General features: G+C 47.8%; 1 protein-coding gene across 1 annotated transcript; it reads left to right on the forward strand.

Moving 5' to 3' along the window:
* The first annotated feature begins 17,276 nt into the window (after window positions 1-17,276).
* LOC128826328 (olfactory receptor 6N1-like) lies at window positions 17,277-18,245 on the forward strand. Its single transcript, XM_054009576.1, has one exon. The coding sequence runs from the start codon at window positions 17,277-17,279 to the stop codon at window positions 18,243-18,245; it is 969 nt and encodes a 322-aa protein (XP_053865551.1).
* The last annotated feature ends 1,085 nt before the right edge of the window (window positions 18,246-19,330 follow it).

The following is a 19,330-nucleotide window of genomic DNA, read 5'->3' on the forward strand; positions in this document are numbered from 1 at the left end:
CTTTCTCTGTCTTTGGCTTTCTCTCCATCCAGCCTTCTACCTGTCCTCCTTTCATGCTGTCCCTATCTGTTTCTCTATCTGTTTTGCTCCATCTGTTTACCAGTAGTTTTGAACAAGAAGGTGCTGCCTAGTTCGGATCTGGTTGATAGAGACCAGCCCCAAAGCACATTGATTGAGTTCACAGTGCTCCTACTCAAAATTCTCCTGGCAAATTGCTTTCCTATGTTGGGTAAAAAAGCCAAGACAGGAGGTGACCTTTCCCCAAAGAAGTATGTTTAAGCCTGACTGGAAGGGCATTAACTTTATATTTGTGTGTAGAACATTTTCTTTGTGTGTTTCCTTTGAAAATAAAAGATATTTTCATTCTCCCTCTCTTTCTTGCTCTCTCACTCCCCCCCACTCCATCCCAGGAGGCTCTCTGGTTTCAGAGAACCTTTCCCATTTATGAGAAGTCAAATACAAAGCATCCAGATGGGCCATCACTGACCTACTGCCCCAACAGGAGCACTTGCTGGAATATTGAAAAGGGTAAGTGCCCCCTGTTGAGGTATAGGTTAAGTGAAAAAATACATTGTTTTCTCCACACACAACAAAACAGTGACTTTCATTCATAGGTTCCTCTCTCTTGAGTGTTTTCTATTTCTATTTTTCCTTCCCCATTGACTGTATGCTTGTGACCACTGTGAACAGCAGGGAGTATTACCCTAACACGGGATAAAGAACTGTTCTGGGCTCCTGAGTTGAATGATTAGCATCCTCTATAGGGGAAATTCCAACCAATCATATCTAAACCACTGCACTCTCCGGTCGTTCTGTAGGATAGTGCTGCCTGGTTTGGATCTGGTTTCTTGAGAGAACAAGCACATTGCTGGGTTTCAATGCAGAACTCTTGTTTGCTGGTTTGGGGTTTGGTTTGGTTTGGTTTTTGGCACAGACTAATGCTGTTTATCCCTAGAGAAAGGTTTCACAGGCAGAGGCTGGCTGGCTCCCACCATTTCCTGAGACATTCCCAGGAACAATAGCCAAACACAGCTGCACTTTCTGAATACCTAATAAGAAAGTGCCAATGTGGTTGGATGTTCTTCCTGGAGTTGAGTCCTGGAATTTCACCCCAACTTCCAGGGGAATCTCTGGACTCTCAGAACTTTTCCTAAATGTCCAAACCAACCAAAGGGACCATCACTAACTTACCCCACACAATGGGAGCATACGCTGGAATATTGAGAAAGGGAAGTTGAGGCCTAGGTCCAGTGAAAAAATCCATCATTGTCCCTACAAACTCCAAATCCACAACACAAACACTCTTGGGTTCCTCTTCTCCGATCACTGATCATTTAAATGCAAATAAATTTGTGCACCGCAGGCTGTCTCATTCTAACATATGACACAGAACCACACCTGGCCTACAGCGCTGAATGCAGTGCAACCCCCATATAGGAAATTATAACCAATCCTGTCTTCACCACTTAAGTCTGGCTGTTCTGTAGAACAGTGCTGCCTGCTTTGGGTCTGTTTTCTAGAGAGAACAAGCAATTTGCTGGGTGTCCACGGCAAACCCCCCCCACCCTTTGTTTTGCATTGGTTAATGTTTTTGTTTCCCAGAGTAATGTTCACCTGGATATGGGTCGATGGCAGCCACCATTTCCACCCCCAAATTCCCAGGACCAATATCCAACAGAGCTGGCACTCTCTGAAGAGCTAAATAAGAAAGTGCTGCTCTGTCTGGGGATAGTTCCTGCAATGGAGTCTGTACAGGATCCTATCGGTCCAATGCTACAAGCCATCGAGAGTCACTGATTTCTGAGAACATTTCCCCATGGTCAGAAGAGGAACCCACAGAGTCACAATGGAGCTTCACTGACTTAGCACCCCAATGGGAGCACTGGCTGGAATATTGACATGGGCAAGTGCTCCCTGTTGAGGCATAAGTTAAGTGAAAAAAATCCAGTGTTTTCTCTGCACAGCACAAAACGATGAGGCTCATTCATATATTTCCTCTCTCTTGAGGGTTTTCTCACGGTTTTCCTTTTTTCCATTGACTGTTTAAATTCAATGATCAGTGTGAACTACAAGTAGTCCTGCCCAAAGACAGGGTAAAGAAGTGCACCTCTGCTCCAGTACTGACTGAATAGCAACCATCACTGGGGAAATTCCCACCAACCATATCAAACCACTGCACTCTCCAGTCGTTCTGTAGGATAGTGCTTCCTGGTTTGGATCTGTTTCTTGAGAGAACAAGCACATTGCTGGGTTTCAATGCAGAACTCTCGGTTGTGGGTTTGGGGTTTGGTTTTTGGCACAGACTAATGCTGTTTATCCCTAGAGAAAGGTTTCACAGGTAGAGGCTGGCTGGCTCCCACCATTTCCTGAGACATTCCCAGGAACTATAGCCAAACACAAGTGGGGCTTTCTGAATACCTAAATAAGAAAGTGCCAATGTGTTTGGATGTTCTTCCTGGAGTTGAGTCCTGGAATTCCACCCCAACTTCCAGGGGAATCTCTGGACTCTCAGAACTTTTCCTAAATGTCCAAACCAACCAAATGGACCATCACTGACCTACCACCCCAATGGGAGCACTTGCTGGAATATTGAGACAAGTAAGTGCTCCCCTGTTGAGGCATAGGTCTAGTGAAAAAATCCATCATTGTCTCCACACACCACAAATCCACAAGGCTTCTTAGTATGATTTCAGCCTCTGTCTTGCTCTTGGGTTTCCTCTTCTCAATCACTGATTGTTTAAATGCAATAATCATTGTGAGCTGCAGGCTGTCTCACTCTGGCAAGCTACTGCGCTGAAACTTTCTTGACCAGGGGTGTGAAAACTCACCCCTCCCCACCCCGAGTGCAGCTAGTGTCAGTGCTGTAAAATGTCACTGTAGACAGCCTCCGAGCACTGGGAGCAACACCACTCTTGGAGGTGGTTTACATAGAGCGCTGGGAGAGCTCTCACCCCAGTTCTTGAGCATGTCTACACACAGAACTGCACTGACTGCGGAGCAACCTCCAAATAGGAAATTCTTTTGTTTCCCAGAGTAATGTTCACCTGGACGTGGCTGGCTGGCAGTCACCATTCCCCACCCACCCCCCAAATTCCCAGGACCAATATCCAAACAGAGCTGGCACTCTCTGAAAAGCTAAATAAGAAAGTGCTGCTCTGTCTGGGGATAGTTCCTGCAATGGAGTCTGTACAGGATCCTATCGGTCCAATGCTGCAAGCCATCGAGAGTCACTGGTTTCTGAGAACATTTCCCAATGGTCAGAAGAGGAACCCACAGAGTCACAATGGAGCTTCACTGACTTAACACCCCAACGGGAGCACTGGCTGGAATATTGACATGGGTAAGTGCTCCCCTGTTGAGGCATAAGTTAAGTGAAAAAAATCCAGTGTTTTCTCTGCACAGCACAAAACGATGAGGCTCATTCATATATTTCCTCTCTCGAGGGTTTTCTCGCTGTTTTCCTTTTTTCCATTGACTGTTTAAATCCAATGATCAGTGTGAACTGCAGGTCGTCTTATCCTAAGGCAGGATAATGAATTGCAACCACACTCTAGCGTTGAATGATTGGCAACCTCCACTGGGCAAATTCTAACCAATCACACCTAAAGCACTGCATTCTCCGGTTGTCCTGTAGGATACTGCCTCCTGGTTTGGATCTGTTTCTTTAGCAAACAAGCACATTGCTGGGTTTCAATGCAGAACTCCAGTTTGTTGGTTTTTTTTTAGGGTTTTTTTCCCCCCACAGACTAATGCTGTTTATCCCTAGAGAAAGGTTTCCCAGGCAGAGGCTGATTGGCTGCCACCATTTCCCAAGACATTCCCAGGAACAGCAGCCAAACACAGGTGGGGCTTTTTCAATACCTAAATAAGAAAGTGCCAATATGTTTGGAAGTTCTTCATGGAGTTGACCCCTTCTTGGATTCCACCACTTTCCTTCCTCAAAGCAGAGGTAGCATGTATTTGTGGGGGCATTTGGGGACACTGCTGAAGCTGGCTGCCATCACTCAGCCCCCCATTATAGGCAGGCGTGGGTTGTCTCTGCCTCAAACCTGAAAGAGACTCTCATGTTAGAGAATTTTCCTATTGGTGACTAGTCAAATCCCAACCATCCAAATGGACCATCACTAACTTATCCCCACAATGGGAACATATGCTGGAATATTGAGAAAGGGAAATGCTCCCCTGTTGAGGGCTAGGTCCAGTGAAAAAAATCCATTGTCCCTACAAACCCCAAATCCACAACACGTACACTCTTGGGTTCCTCTTTTCGAATCAGTGATCGTTTAAATGCAAATAACTTTGTGCACTGCAGGCTGTCTCATTCTAACATATGACACAAAACTACATCTGGCCTACAGCGCTGAATGCAGAGCAACCCCCAAATAGGAAATTATAACCAATCCTGTCTTCACCACTTAAGTCTGGCCATTCTGTAGAGTAGTGCTGCCTGCTTTGGGTCTGTTTTCTAGAGAGAACAAGCAAATTGCTGGGTGTCCACGGCAACCCCCCCACACCCTTTGTTATGCATTGGTTAATGTTTTTGTTTCCCAGAGTAATGTTCAGCTGGATATGGGTCGATGGCAGCCACTATTTCCACCCCCAAATTCCCAGGACCAATATCCAAACAGAGCTGGCACTCTCTGAAGAGCTAAATAAGAAAGTGCTGCTCTGTCTGGGGATAGTTCCTGCAATGGAGTCGGTACAGGATCCTATTGGTCCAATGCTACAAGCCATCGAGAGTCACTGATTTCTGAGAACATTTCCCCATGGTCAGAAGAGGAACCCACAGAGTCACAAAGGAGCTTCGCTCACTTAGCACCTCAACAGGAGCACTGGCTGGAATATTGACATGGGTAAGTGCTCCCCTGTTGAGGCATAAGTTAAGTGAAAAAAATCCAGTGTTTTCTCTGTACAGCGCAAAAGGATGAGGCTCATTCATATATTTCCTCTCTCTTGAGGGTTTTCTCGCTGTTTTCCCTTTTTCCATTGACTGTTTAAATTCAATGATCAGTGTGAAGTACAAGTAGTCCTGCCCAAAGACAGGGTAAAGAAGTGCACCTCTGCTCCAGTACTGACTGAATAGCAACCATCACTGGGGAAATTCCAACCAACCATATCAAACCACTGCACTCTTTGGTCGTTCTCTAGGACAGTCCTTCTCAAAGCCGGTCCACCGCTTGTTCAGGGAAAGCCCCTGGTGGTCCAGGCTGGTTTGTTTACCTGCTGCATCTGCAGGTTCAGCCGATCGCGGCTCCCACTGGCTGTGGTTTGCTGCTCCAGGCCAATGGGGGCTGCGGGAAGGGCAGCCAGCATATCCCTTGTCCCGGGCCGCTTCCCGCAGCCCCCATTGGCCTGGAGCAGCGAACCGTGGCCGGTGGGAGCCACGATTGGCCGAACCTGCAGATGCGGCAGGTAAACAAACCGGCCCGGCCCGGCAGGGGCTTTCCCTGAACAAGCGACGGCCCGACTTTGAGAAGCACTGCTCTAGGATATTGCTGCCTCCTTTAGATCTGGTTTCTTGAGAGAACAGGGACATTGCTGGGTTTCAAGGCAGAACTCTGCTTGGTTGTTTTTTTGTTATTTTGCACACATTAATCCTTTTTTTCCCGAGAGGAAGATTTCTCAGGGAGGGGCTGGCTGGCTCCCACCATTTCCCCAGACATTCCCAGGAACAGCAGCCAAACACAGCCGCACTTTCTGAATATCCAAATAAGTAAGTGGTACTGTGTTTGGACGTTCTTTATGGAGTTGGCTCTTTATGGGATTCCACCGGTCGCGTTCCTTCACTCTCCAGGAGTATCTTTGGTCTCTGAGAACTTTTCCTTTTTGTGAGAAGTCAAATTCAAACCATCCAAATGAACCATCACTGACCTACCACCCCAATGGGAGCACTTGCTGGAATATTGAGAAAGGTAAGTGCTCCTCTGTTGAGGCCTAGGTCTAGTGAAAAACTACAGCATTGTCTCCACAGCGCAAACCCACAAGGCTTATTTGTATGTTTTCAGGCTCCGTCTTACTCTCAGTTTCCTCTTCTCCAATGACTGAATTATGTTAGTGAGCTGCAGGCTGTCTCACTGTGAGCTATGACAGAACTGCTCCTGGCCTCCAGCACTGAATGTGGAGCAACCTCCAAACAGGAAATTCTAACCCATCCTGTCTTAACCACACCATTCGCTAGTCATGCCATAGGACAGTGCTGCCTGGTTTGGATCTGGTTACTTGTGAAATGCAAACATGTTGCTGGGTGCCCCTGGAGCACTCCTCCTTTTGGTTTGCACAGGCTAATGCTTTCTTCTACAAGAACACTGACCTGGACGTGGCTGGCTGGCAGCCACCATTTCCCCCCCCCAAATTCCCAGGAACAATCTCCAAACACAGCTGGCACTCTCTGAAGACATAAATAAGAAAGTGCTGCTCTGTCTGGGCGTTGTTTCTGCACTGGAGTCCGTAGGGGATCCTGTCCATTGGATGCTTCAAACCTCCAAGCGAGTCCCCGATTTCTGAAAACTTTTCCCAATGGTTGGAAGAGGAACCCACAAAATCGCAATGGAGCTTCGCTGACCTTGCACCCCAACAGGAGCACTGGCTGGAATATTTACAAGAGAAAGTGCTCCCCTGTTGAGGCATAAGTTAAGTGAAAAAAAAATTCAACTTTTTCTTTTCAAGGCACAAAAAAGTGACTCTCATGTTTCCTCTCTTTACCTGGACATGGCTGGCTGACAGTCACCATTTCCCCCTCTCCTCCCCTCGCCCCCCCAAAAATTCCCTGGACCAATATCCAAACACAGCTGGTACTCTCTGAAGAGCTAAATAAGAAAGTGCCGCTCTGTCTGGGCATAGTTCCTGCAATGGCGTCTGTAGGGGATGCTTTCGGTCCAATGCTACAAACCATCAAGAATCGCTGATTTTTGAGAACATTTCCCCATGGTCAGAAGAGGAACCCACAGAGTCACAATGGAAAGGGAAACAAAATCCAGTGTTTTCTCTGCACAGCACAAAACGATGATGCTCATTCATATATTTCCTCTCTCTTGAGGGTTTTCTTGCTCTTTTCCTTTTTTCCATTGACTGTTTAAATTCAATGATCAGTGTGAACTACAAGTAGTCCTACTCAAAGACAGGGTAAAGAAGTGCACCTCTACTCCACTGTTGACTGAATAGCAACCATCACTGGGGAAATTCCGACCAACCATATCAAACCACTGCACGCTTTGGTCGTTCTGTAGGATAGCATTGCCTCCTTTGGATCTGGTCTCTTGAGAGAACAAGCACATTGCTGGGTTTCAAGGCAGAAAAGTCTGCTTGGGATTTTTTGTTTTTTTCACACATTAATCCTCTTTTTCCCTTAGAAGATTTCTCAGGGAGGGGCTGGCCGGCAGCCACCATTTCCCCAGACATTCCCAGGAACAGCAGTCAAACACAGCCGCACTTTCTGAATACCCAAATAAGTAAGTGGTACTGTGTTTGGACGTTCTTTCTGGAGTTGGCTCTTTAATGGGATTCCACCTGTCATGTTCCTTCATTCTCCAGGAGTATCTTTGGTCTCTAAGAACTTTTCCTTTTTGTGAGAAGTCAAATTCAAACCATCCAAATGGACCATCACTGACCTACCACCCCAATGGGAGCACTTGCTGGAATATTGAGACAAGTAAGTGCTCCCCTGTTGAGGCATAGGTCTAGTGAAAGACAGCATTGTCTTCACACAGCACAAACCCACAAGGCTTATTTGTATGTTTTCAGGTCCTGTCTTACTCTCAGTTTCCTCTTCTCCAATGACTGATCATTTAAATGCAATTATCTTAGTGAACTGCAGGCTGTCTCACTGCAAGATATGACAAAGAACTGCTCCTGGCCTCCAGCACTGAATGCGCAGCCACCTCCAAATAGGAAATTCTAACTAATCGTTATCACCACAGCAGTCTCTGGTCGGTCCATAGGACAGTGCTGCCTGGTTTGGATCTGGTTACTTGTGAAATGCAAGCATGTTGCTGGGTGTGAATGGATTCATAGATTCATAGATTCTAGGACTGGAAGGGACCTCAAGAGGTCATTGAGTCCAGTCCCCTGCCCACATGGCAGGACCAAATACTGTCTAGACCATCCCTGATAGACATTTATCTAACCTACTCTTAAATATCTCCAGAGATGGAGATTCCACAACCTCCCTAGGCAGTTTATTCCAGTGTTTAACCACCCTGACAGTTAGGAACTTTTTCCTAATGCCCAACCTAGACCTCCCTTGCTGCAGTTTAAGCCCATTGCTTCTTGTTCTATCCTTAGAGGCTAAGGTGAACCAAGTTTTCTCCCTCCTCCTTATGACACCCCTTTAGATATCTGAAAACTGCTATCATGTCCCCTCTCAGTCTTAACTAAACAAACCCAATTCTTTCAGCCTTCCTTCATAGGTCATGTTCTCAAGACCTTTAATCATTCTAGTTGCTCTTCTCTGGACCCACTCCAATTTCTCCACATCTTTTTTGACATGCGGTGTCCAGAACTGGACACAATACTCCAGCTGAGGCCTAACCAGAGCAGAGTAGAGCGGAAGAATGACTTCTCGTGTCTTGCTCACAACACACCTGTTAATACATCCCAGTATCATGTTTGCTTTTTTTGCAACAGCAAAACACTGTTGACTCATATTTAGCTTGTGGTCCACTATAACTGCTAGATCCCTTTCTGTCGTACTCCTTCCTAGACAGTCTCTTCCCATTCTGTATGTGTGAAACTGATTGTTCCTTCCTAAGTGGAGCACTTTGCATTTGTCTTTGTTAAACGTCATCCTGTTTACCTCAGACCATTTCTCCAATTTGTCCAGATCATTTTGAATTATGACCCTGTCCTCCAAAGCAGTTGCAATCCCTCCCAGTTTGGTATCATCTGCAAATTTAATAAGTGTACTTTCTATGCCAATATCTAAGTCATTAATGAAGATATTGAACAGAGCTGGTCCCAAAACAGACCCCTGCAGAACCCCACTTGTTATGCCTTTCCAGCAGGATTGGGAACCATTAATAACAACTCTCTGAGTACGGTTATCCAGCCAGTTATACACCCACCTTATAGTAGCCCCATCTAAATTGTATTTGCCTAGTTTATCGATAAGAATATCATGCAAGGCCGTATCAAATGCCTTACTAAAGTCTAGGTATACCACATCCACAGCTTCTTCCTTATCCACAAGACTCGTTATCCTATCAAAGAAAGCTATCAGATTGGTTTGACACAATTCGTTCTTTACAAATCCGTGCTCGCTATTCCCTATCACCTTACCACCTTCCAAGTCTTTGCAGATGATTTCCTTAATTACTTGCTCCATTATCTTCCCTGGCACAGACGTTAAACTAACTGGTCTGTAGTTTCCTGGGTTTTTATTTCCCTTTTTATAGATGGACACTATATTTGCCCTTTTCCAGTCTTCTGGAATCTCTCCTGTCTCCCGTGATTTTCCAAAGATAATAGCTAGAGGTTCAGATACCTCCTCTATTAGCTCCTTGAGTATTCTAGGATGCATTTCATCAGGCCCTGGTGACTTGCAGGCATCTAACTTTTCTAAGTGATTTTTAACTTCTTGTTTTTTATTTTATCTGCTAAACCTACCCCCTTCCCATTAGCATTCACTATGTTAGGCATTCCTTCAGACTTCTCGGTGAAGACCGAAACAAAGAAGTCATTAAGCATCCCTGCCATTTCCAAGTTTCCTGTTACTGTTTCTCCCTCTTCACTGAGCAGTGGGCCTACCCTGTCTTTGGTCTTCCTCTTGCTTCTAATGAATTGATAAAAAGTCATCTTGTTTCCCTTTATTCCTGTAGCTAGTTTGAGCTCATTTTGTGCCTTTGCCTTTCTAATCTTGCCCCTGCATTCTGTGTTGTTTGCCTATATTCATCCTTTGTAATCTGTCCTAGTTTCCATTTTTTATATGACTCCTTTTTATTTTTTTAGAACTCCTCCTTTTGGTTTGCACAGGCTAATGCTTTCTTTTTCTGCAAGAACATTGACCTGGACGTGGCTGGCTGGCAGCCACCATTTCCCCTCCAAATTCCCAGGAACAATCTCCAAACACAGCTGGCACTCTCTGAAGAGCTAAATAAGAAAGTGCTGCTCTGTCTGGGCGTTGTTTCTGCACTGGAGTCCATAGGGGATCCTGTCCGTTGGATGCTTCAGACCTCCAAGAGAGTCCCTGATTTCTGAAAACTTTTCCCAATGGTTGAAAGAGGAACCCACAGACTCACATGGCGCTTCGCTGACTTTGCACCCCAACAGGAGCACTGGCTGGACTATTTACAAGAGAAAGTGCTCCCCTGTTGAGGCATAGTTTGAGTGAAAAACATACAGCGTTTTCTCCACATAGCACTAAAAGTAGACTCATTCATACGTTTCCTCTCTCTCTCTCTCTCTCTCTAGTGTTGTCTCGCCATATTCCCTTTTCCATCAACTGCTTAAATTCAATGATCACGGTGATCTGCAGGGAGTCTTATCCTGAGAGAGGATAAAGAACTTCAACTCTGTGCCAGCACTGAATGATTAGCAGCCACCACGGGGGAAATTCCAACCAATCATCTCGAAACCACTGCACTCTCCGGTCGTTCTGTAGGAATGTGCTGCCTGGTTTGGATCTGGTCTCTTGAGAGAACAAGCACATTGCTGGGTTTCAAGGCAGAACTCTTGTTTGCTGGTTTGGGGTTTGGTTTGGTTTGGCTTTTGGCACAGACTAATGCTATTTATCCCTAGAGAGAGGTTTCACAGGCAGAGGCTGGCTGGCTCCCACCATTTCCTGAGACATTCCCAGGAACAATAGCCAAACACAGCTGCACTTTCTGAATACCTAATAGGAAAGTGAAAATGTGTTTGGAAGTTCTTTCTGGAGCTTGTCCTTCTGAGATTCCACCTGTCACGTTCCTCCACGCTCCAGGAGAATCTTTGGTCTCTGGACTATCACTGACATGTTGCCCCAACAGGAGCACTTGCTGGAATATTGAGAAAGATAAGAGCTCCCCTGTTGAGGCATAGGTCAAGTGGAAAAAAATCCATCACTGTGTCCACACACCCCAAATCCACAACACTTATTTGTATGTTTTCAAGCTCAGTTTCACTCTTGGGTTCCTCTTCTCCAACCACTGATGGTTTAAATGCAATTATCCTTGTGAACTGTAGGCTGTCTCACTTTAAGATATGACACAGAACTGCACCAAGCCTCCAGCACTGAATGCAGAACAATCTCAACATGGGAAATTCTAATCCATCCTGTCTTAACCACTTAAGTCTGGCCATCCTGTAGGAATGTGCTGCCTGGTTTGGATCTGGTGTCTTGAAAGAACAAGCACATTGTTGGGTTTCAATGCAAAATTCCAGTTTGTCGGGTTTTTTTAGGGTCAGCCTCCCCCCCCAACTAATGCTGTTTATCCCTAGAGAAAGGTTTCCCCGGCAGAGGCTAGCTGGCTGCCTCATGTCCCCAGACATGCCCAGGAACAACAGACAATCACAGCTGCACTTTCTGGATACCTAAATAAGAAAGTGGTAATGTGTTTGGATGTTCTTTCTGGAGTTGGCTCCTTATGGGATTCTTTTCCTATTTATGAGAAGTCAAATTCAAACCATGACCATCACTGACGTACCACCCCAACGGGAGCACTTGCTGGGATATTGAGAAAGGTAAGTGCCCCCCTGTTGAGGCATAGGTCTAGTGAAAAACTACAGCATTGACTCCACAGAGCACAGCATTGTCTTCACACAGCACAAACTCAGAAGGCTTATTTGTATGTTTTCAGGCTATGTCATGTTCTCTTCTCCGATCACTGATCATTTAAAGGCAATTATCCTTGTGAACTGCAGGCAAGATGACAAAGAACTGCTCCTGACCTCCAGCGCTGGATGTGGAGCCACCTCAAAATAGGAAATTCTAACCCATCCTGTCTTAAGCACAGCACTCTCTGGTCATTCTGTAGGATAGTGCTGCCTGGTTTGGGTCTAGTTTCTTGCGAAACACGAGCACGCTGCTGGGTGTCCCTGGAGCACTCGTCCTTTTGGTTTGCACAGGCTAATGCTTTCTTTTTCTACAAGAACATTGACCTGGACGTGGCTGGCTGGCAGCCACCATTTCCCCCCCAAATTCCCAGGAACAATCTCCAAACACAGCTGGCACTCTCTGAAGAGGTAAAGAAGGAAGTGCTGCTCTGTCTGGGCGTTGTTTCTGCACTGGAGTCCGTAGGGGATCCTGTCCGTTGGATGCTTCAGACTCTCCAAGAGAGTCCCTGATAAAAAGGTGACTCTCATGTTTCCTCTCTCTTTAGTGATGTCCTGCTGTATTCCCTTTTCCATCGATTGTTTAAATCCAATGATCATTGTGATCGGCAGATTGTCTTATTCTAAGACAGGATAAAGAACTGCAACTGTACTTCAGTGCTGAATGATTGGCAATCTCCACCGGGCAAATTCTAACCAATCATATCTAAACCACTACACTCTCTGGTCGTTTTGTAGGATAGCGCTGCCTGGTTTGGATCCAGTTTCTTGAGAGAACAAGCACATTGCCAGGTTTCAATTGTTTTTTAGATTTTTTTCTCCCCACAGACTAATGCTGTTTATCCCTAGGGGAAGTTTTCTAAGGCAGAGGCTGACTGGCTGCCATCATTTCCCCAGACATTCCCCAGAACAATGGTCAAGCAGAGGTGGGGCTTTTTGAATAACCGTATAAGAAAATGCCAATGTGTTTGGATGTTCTTCCTGGAGTTGGCCCCTTCTGGGATTCCACCACTTTCCTTCCTCAAACCAGAGAAAGACACATCTGATACTTTGTATACTATCTTAAATAGAGATAAATAAAAATAAATAACGTCTGCTTCCTTTCTCTAACAGACACACTCTGTGTTACTTGCATTATTCAATTGCCTTTCACTAAAAGAGTAATTATAGCATGTGATTAAGGTTTTTTTTCCCCTTTTTATTAAGAAAGGGAATTCATTTGTCTAATTATTTTGGCATTAATGTTTACCGAGCACAATCATGCATGTGACTCACTAACATTTGACTCAATCATTGCAATTGGTATCATAGTTGGGACTGCATTTATTTTCATGCACATTTTAAGTTATTTTACAGATATAACTACAAATACAATTTGAAAATAAGCCACCTTCATCTGCCCAGTGTCGGAGGTTATGTGTTTAGCTAATGGTTTTTTAAACTGGCACTTCTAAGGTTAGTACAAGCTAAAGTTATATTCTAGGAGGCCTGTACTACTTTAAATAATGAATGACAAAGCACAATATGATAATAAAAGCAATAATGATCATTACTCCAGCCAGGACAGGTTACGCGTTTTAGAACTCTCTACTCAACGAATTATACATGGATTGGTTGACAAACGCAGTGCTGTTTGAAACAGTAGAGGATGTAGCTTAGTGGTTCTCAACCCAAGCCACCTGCAGGCCCTATGTTACAACATGAATACTTATATTTCACCTCTATGTACTAAGTCTACTTAATATATTTTATTCTTGGCTACACGCTTCTGTCTCTACTTTTAGTGTAAAACTCCTCTCGGCCTTTGCTATGGAACACTGAGCAGGGCTTGTATAACCACTGCTGAGCGGTATGATTGGGGTTTGGAACGGTTTCCATATGAGGAGAGATTAATCAGACTGGGACTTTTCAGCTTGGAAAAGAGACGACTAAGGGGGGATATGATGGAGGTCTATCAAACCATGACTGGTGTGGAGACAGTAAATAAGGAAGTGTTATTTACTCCACTTCCAGGCCGCAGGGTAGAGCAGTCAATGGGCCCCCGGTGGTGCCCAACGAGCTTCCAGCTGCGCTGCTGGGCGTGCTCTTCCGGCATGGCCAGGGCTTCCACATGCCCATCCGGCTGCCTTAACCGCCACCAGTACCAGCCCATGCAGGCCTCGGCGCCGACTACCAGATTTCCTGGCGGGTGTTTGAGCCCTCACTCCGTCATAGGCCCAGTGCGGGACCAGCAGGACAAGCAGCCCCACAAACTGTTGGAGGGAGCCAGTGGGAGTCTGGCTGGGAGCACGAGCCTCTGCCTGCAGCACCCACAGCTGGTTTCTTACCAGTACACACCACTTTGAGGGTAGGGTCACCTCCCCAGCCAGGCTGTCTCAGGCAGCCGCCACGCAGGGCTTCAGAGCAGCATCTGGAAGGGGCTGGTCCTTCCCCTTCCACTCCCAGCATCTGGGCCATGCATCACCCAGGCCCCACCTCTTCCCCCCCAGGGCCGCCCGGGGGGGGCAAGTGGGGCAATTTGCCGTAGGCCCTGGGCCCTGCAGGGGCCCCACGAACGCTGGCCCAGTGGCAGTCCGGGTCTTCGGTGGCGGGGGAGCCCTTCAGTGCTGCCGAAGACGTGGAGCGACTGAAGGGCCCCCCGCCGCCGAAATTCCGCTGAAGACCCAGACGACCGCCGGGTGAGTACAAGCACCGCAGCTCCCCCGCTTTGCCCCAGGCCCCCTGAATCCTCTGGGTGGCTCTGTTCCCCCCCACTCCTCTCCCTCCCTCCAGTGCTTCCGGCGCACTGCCAAAGAGCTGACAGCAGTGGGAGGGAGGCACTGGGGTGTGGGGGACGAGTTGATCGGTGGGGCCTGCAGCTGGCAGGAGGGTGAGACACTGGTGGATGCCTCCTCCTTCTCATAACACAAGAACTAGGGGTCACCAAATGAAATTAATAGCCAGCAGGTTTAAACCAAACAAAAGGGAGTATTTTTTCTACACAACACACAGGCAACCTGTGGAACTCTTTGCCAGAGGATGTTGTGAAGGCCAAGACCATAACAGGGTTCAAAAAAGAACTAGATAAATTCATGGAGGATAGGTCCATCAATGGCTATTAGCTAGGATGCAGAGGGATGGTGTCTCTAGCCTGTTTCCCAGTTTGTCACTGGGAATGAGTGACAGGGGATGGATCACTTGATGATTCCCTGGTCTGTTCATTCCCTCTGAGGCACCTGCCATTGGCCACTGTCAGAAGACAGGATACTGGGCTAGATGGACTTTTGATCTGACCCAATATGGCCATTCTTTTGACTGTGTGTTATGACTCTCTGCACTCTGTGCTTCTCCTCAGAATAGATGAGTCCATCTATATAGCTCAGTGGTTTGAGCATTGGCCTGCTAAACCTAGGGTTGTGAACTCAATCCTTGAGGGGACCACTTAGGGATCTGGGGAAAAATCAGTACTTGGTCCTGCTAGTGAAGGACCTTTCAAGGTCCCTTCCAGTTCTATGCGATAGATATATCTCCATATATTATCTCAGCCCCCAACAAAGAGCTGTTCTTCTCTGGCTCAGCCTGTAGAGACTCACAGATTTAGCTCTGAGGGTCCCATCTTCAGGTCTCCCGGCATTGGCCATGAGGGCAGCCTGTCATACTCCCATAATGGAAATTATGGAAAAAATGAGTCTATATTTTCTGAAAAATAATATCCAATGTTTATTGACAGAACGGTACCCAATTCCTTCCTGGCCTTGTTTCTATTTAAAAATGATCTGTTTTCCGTCTCCAATCCAGAGCGAGTTTATTTCCTTCGGGAAAGCCTGTCCATCGGGGAGTAAAAATCCCAGCAACAATTATTAGTTGATATCTCTGGGGCCGTTTGGAAGCAATTATATTTCTCTTTCCTTGGCAATGTCATTTATTTCTTTTCTAGAGGTTGGAGGGACCAGGAGCCCTGTCTGATGCCAGGTACGTACCGGCAGATCTGAGATCTTGGGATCTTTATTCGTGTGGTAGGGTTTCTCTTCCTTTCTAGTCAAGCTTCCTTTACTGGGAATATCGGGTTTGTGTTCACAGCACCCATAGCTGGCCCATGCCAGATGGCTTGGGCTCGTGGGGCTTGGGCTGTAGGACTGTTTCATCGCTGTGTAGATTTCTGGATTTGGGCCGGAGCCCGAGCTCGGGAGACCTCCCACCCCGATGGATCCTACATCCCAGACTCCAGCCAGAGCCTGGAAATCTACACAGCAATGAAACAGCCCCACAGTCACAGCCCCGGTCCTATGCCCTGATGCGTTAGAAGTGGGTGAAAACACAGAACCTTTTGGGGTCTTTCGTGCTAGTTTGTTTATGGCCTGAGACTGAGCGTCATTAACATAAACATTTTCATCAAGGGCTGGGAAGAGCCCATAAAATCATCACTGAAAAAGTCTGCAGATGACACACGACTTGGGGGAGTGGTAAATAATGAAGAGGACGGGTCAGAGCGATCCGGATCGCTTGGTAAAGTGGGAGCAAGTAAATGGCGTGTGTTTTAATCTGGCTAAATGCAAATCTATACATCTAGGAACCAAGAATGCAGGCCATAGGTACAGAATGGGGGACTTCACCCTGGGGAGAGCTTGCAGGCAAACCTCCCTGTCCCCGCCTTCGAGCCTACGCACCACAGCCCCATGCCAGGTATCCAGCTCCCTGGGCCCCAGAGCAATTCACAAACTGGGGTCAGACGGGTGTTCTTCAGCCTAACACATGGGGGGGGGGGTCCAATCCTGCAAGTGTGCTCTGAGCTCACCCACCGACCCACCGGCTCGGGCCCCTGTAGGGAAGCTTACCCAAAATATGGGGAAGGTTCTGCCTTACAACTTGTAGCCCAGTGGTTAGGGCTGGCTCAAGTCCCCGTTCCACCTGCAGGGGGCAGAAATGGTCTGAAGGCAAGGGACTGGACTAGAGGATCTCTCGAGGTCTCTTCGAATCCTACACTTCTACGAGTCTGCAAAATGCCCTTTTGTAACACTGTGATATAGGCACCAACTCCTGGAGCACCCATAGAAAAAAATTAGTGGGTGCTCAACACCCACTGACAGTCAATCTCTCCTCCCCAGCGCCTCCCATCCACCGGCAGCCCCCCCAATGCACTCCTCCCCTCCCTCCCTCCCTCCCTCCCTCCCTCCCAGCAGCAATCAGCTGTTCTGTAGAATGCAGGAGGCGCGGGGGGGGGGGGGGGGAGTGGGAACACTCGGGGGAGGGGGTGGAACTGGGTGGAAGAGGAGGGCCAGGTGTGGGAGCTTGGGGGAAGGGCCAGGTGTGGGAGCTTTGGGGAAGGGGTTAGGTGGGGACAGAGCAGGGGGCTCAGCTCCCGCTGGGGGCCCAGAAGAAGCCGGCGCCTGTGCACTGTGCTCTAACCTGGTGCCAAAAACTTATTTCCATGTTGTTTTTTCCCCAGTAGCTAGCGTGCGGGACCAGAACACAGGACAACTGGGTCCTACTGAGGAAAAGCACTAGGTATTGTTATTATTACCTTGCTGTCGTTACAGATCAGCCCAGTGGGGGACATGGAAGCCTCCAACGAGACATGGGAAGCTGAGTTTTTCCTGGTGGGGTTCCCAGATCTCGAGCGCTTTCACCTCCTGCTCTTTAGCCTCCTGTTGTTCACCTACTTACTCATTCTTGGTGGCAATGCTGCCATTCTCCTGCTTATCCGGGCCAACCTGCATCTTCAGGTCCCCATGTATTATTTTGTGGCCATCCTGTCTTTCTTGGAGGTGTGGTACACCACAGTGACCATCCCCAAGATGCTGGCCAACCTCCTGGACAGCAGGAAGCCCATCTCCTACGGGGGTTGCCTCCTGCAGGTATATTTCTTCCATGCGTTGGGCATTACAGAGGCCTGTTTGCTCACGGCAATGGCCTACGACCGATACTTGGCCATCTGCAAGCCTTTGCACTACCCATCTGCCATGACCCCCAAGATCTGCCTGTGGCTAGCGGCAGGGTGCTGGGCATGTGGCTTTATGTGGCCGGTGCCAGAAATCATCCTGCTCTCCACGTTGCCCCTTTGCGGGGCGCACCGCATAGAGCACCTCTTCTGCGACTTCCCCTCGCTGTTCAGCTTGGCCTGCGCTGATGTGTCCACCAGCACCACCATAGACTTCGCCCTCCACTCCTTCGTCATCCTCGGCCCGGCCACCCTCATCCTCTTCTCTTACGTGAAGATTCTGAGCGTCATCATCAATATCCAGGACTCGGAAGGGCGGCGAAAGGCCTTCTCCACCTGCGCCTCTCACCTAACCGTGGTACTGGCCTTTTTCGGCACCACTGGTTTTATGTACATCCGCCCGGCACAAAGCCGACCTTCATACCACGACAGGGTGGTGGCGATGGTCTATGCGGTTCTAACCCCTCTTTTCAACCCGCTAATCTACAGCTTGAGGAACAAAGATATTCGGGAAGCCATCAGCAATCTCATGAAACCCCGGTGGGTTTCCCCTGTAAGCAAAGCAGAGAAGGTCTTCAGATTGTAAATGCTCTGCCACCGATTTCTGGTGTGACCTCGGGCTAGTCACCTAGCCTGGGATTTTTCCAAGAGCCTCTAGGCACCCAAAGTAGAAATAGGGTGGTTAACACCCTCAGGCCTTGTCTAGACCCAAAAGCCTTGGATCTGGATTATGAGGCTCACAAGCCCCCCCACAGTGTGGACACAGTTATATAGGTATACAGTGCTTTATACTGGGATGGTTATTCCCATGCAGGAAGGCGAATAAGCTATACCAGTATAAGGCACCTTTATCCCAGTATAATGGCATCCACACTAGGGTTTATACCATTATAACTATTGGAGCCCAGGGACCCTTTGTTGCCAGCTGGCAGAGGGCCTGGGGAGTAGGGGTACACAGACTTTTACAGGGATCTCCTGGGCCAGATATATGCATCATGAATCACCAAAGGGTGGCATGTGAGGTCTCTACTGAGAGCCAGAGGCCCTGTGGTCATCGTAATCATTGTGAAATGTGTGTAAGGATCATATTTAAGGCGTCATGTATCTGTACTAAAAATGATGTTCTTAAGGGAAACAGGTCACCGTGTCTCGGACCGGTTGCTTTCCGGCGCGGGTCACTAACGCTTCTCTCTCTGTCTGCTCATTGTGTGTGGTCCGCTTCACAGTGGCAGCCTGTTTGCACAGTGAGTCTGATGCTCATCGGAAGAGTGTGACACTTACAAGAGGGAGACGCTACAGGCATAGGTGCTGTCTCAGCATCCACCGGCAGCCCCGCCGCTCAGCTCCTAGTCCTACCGCTCCCTCCCAGCGCCTCCCGAGTGCTGCAATCAGCTATTCAGTGGTGTTCAGGAGGCACTGGGAGAGGTGGGGAAGGAGTGGGGGCAGGAAGAGGCGAGGTGGAGGTGGGGGTTTGGGTGGAGTGGGGATGGGGCCTGGGGCAGAGTGGGGGGTCAAGCACCCCCCGGGAACTGGGAAACTTGGCACCTCTGCCTAGAGGAACAAAACAATCGACAAGGGGCTGACTATGATCAAAGAATTAGCCTGGTCTACCAGGTAATGCAAGAAACCACACAGCGTCTTCCGTCATGGGGGCACGACTTGTCCCACAAA

This window comes from Malaclemys terrapin, chromosome 20 (assembly GCF_027887155.1).
Source record: "Malaclemys terrapin pileata isolate rMalTer1 chromosome 20, rMalTer1.hap1, whole genome shotgun sequence".
Taxonomy (NCBI): domain Eukaryota; kingdom Metazoa; phylum Chordata; order Testudines; family Emydidae; genus Malaclemys; species Malaclemys terrapin.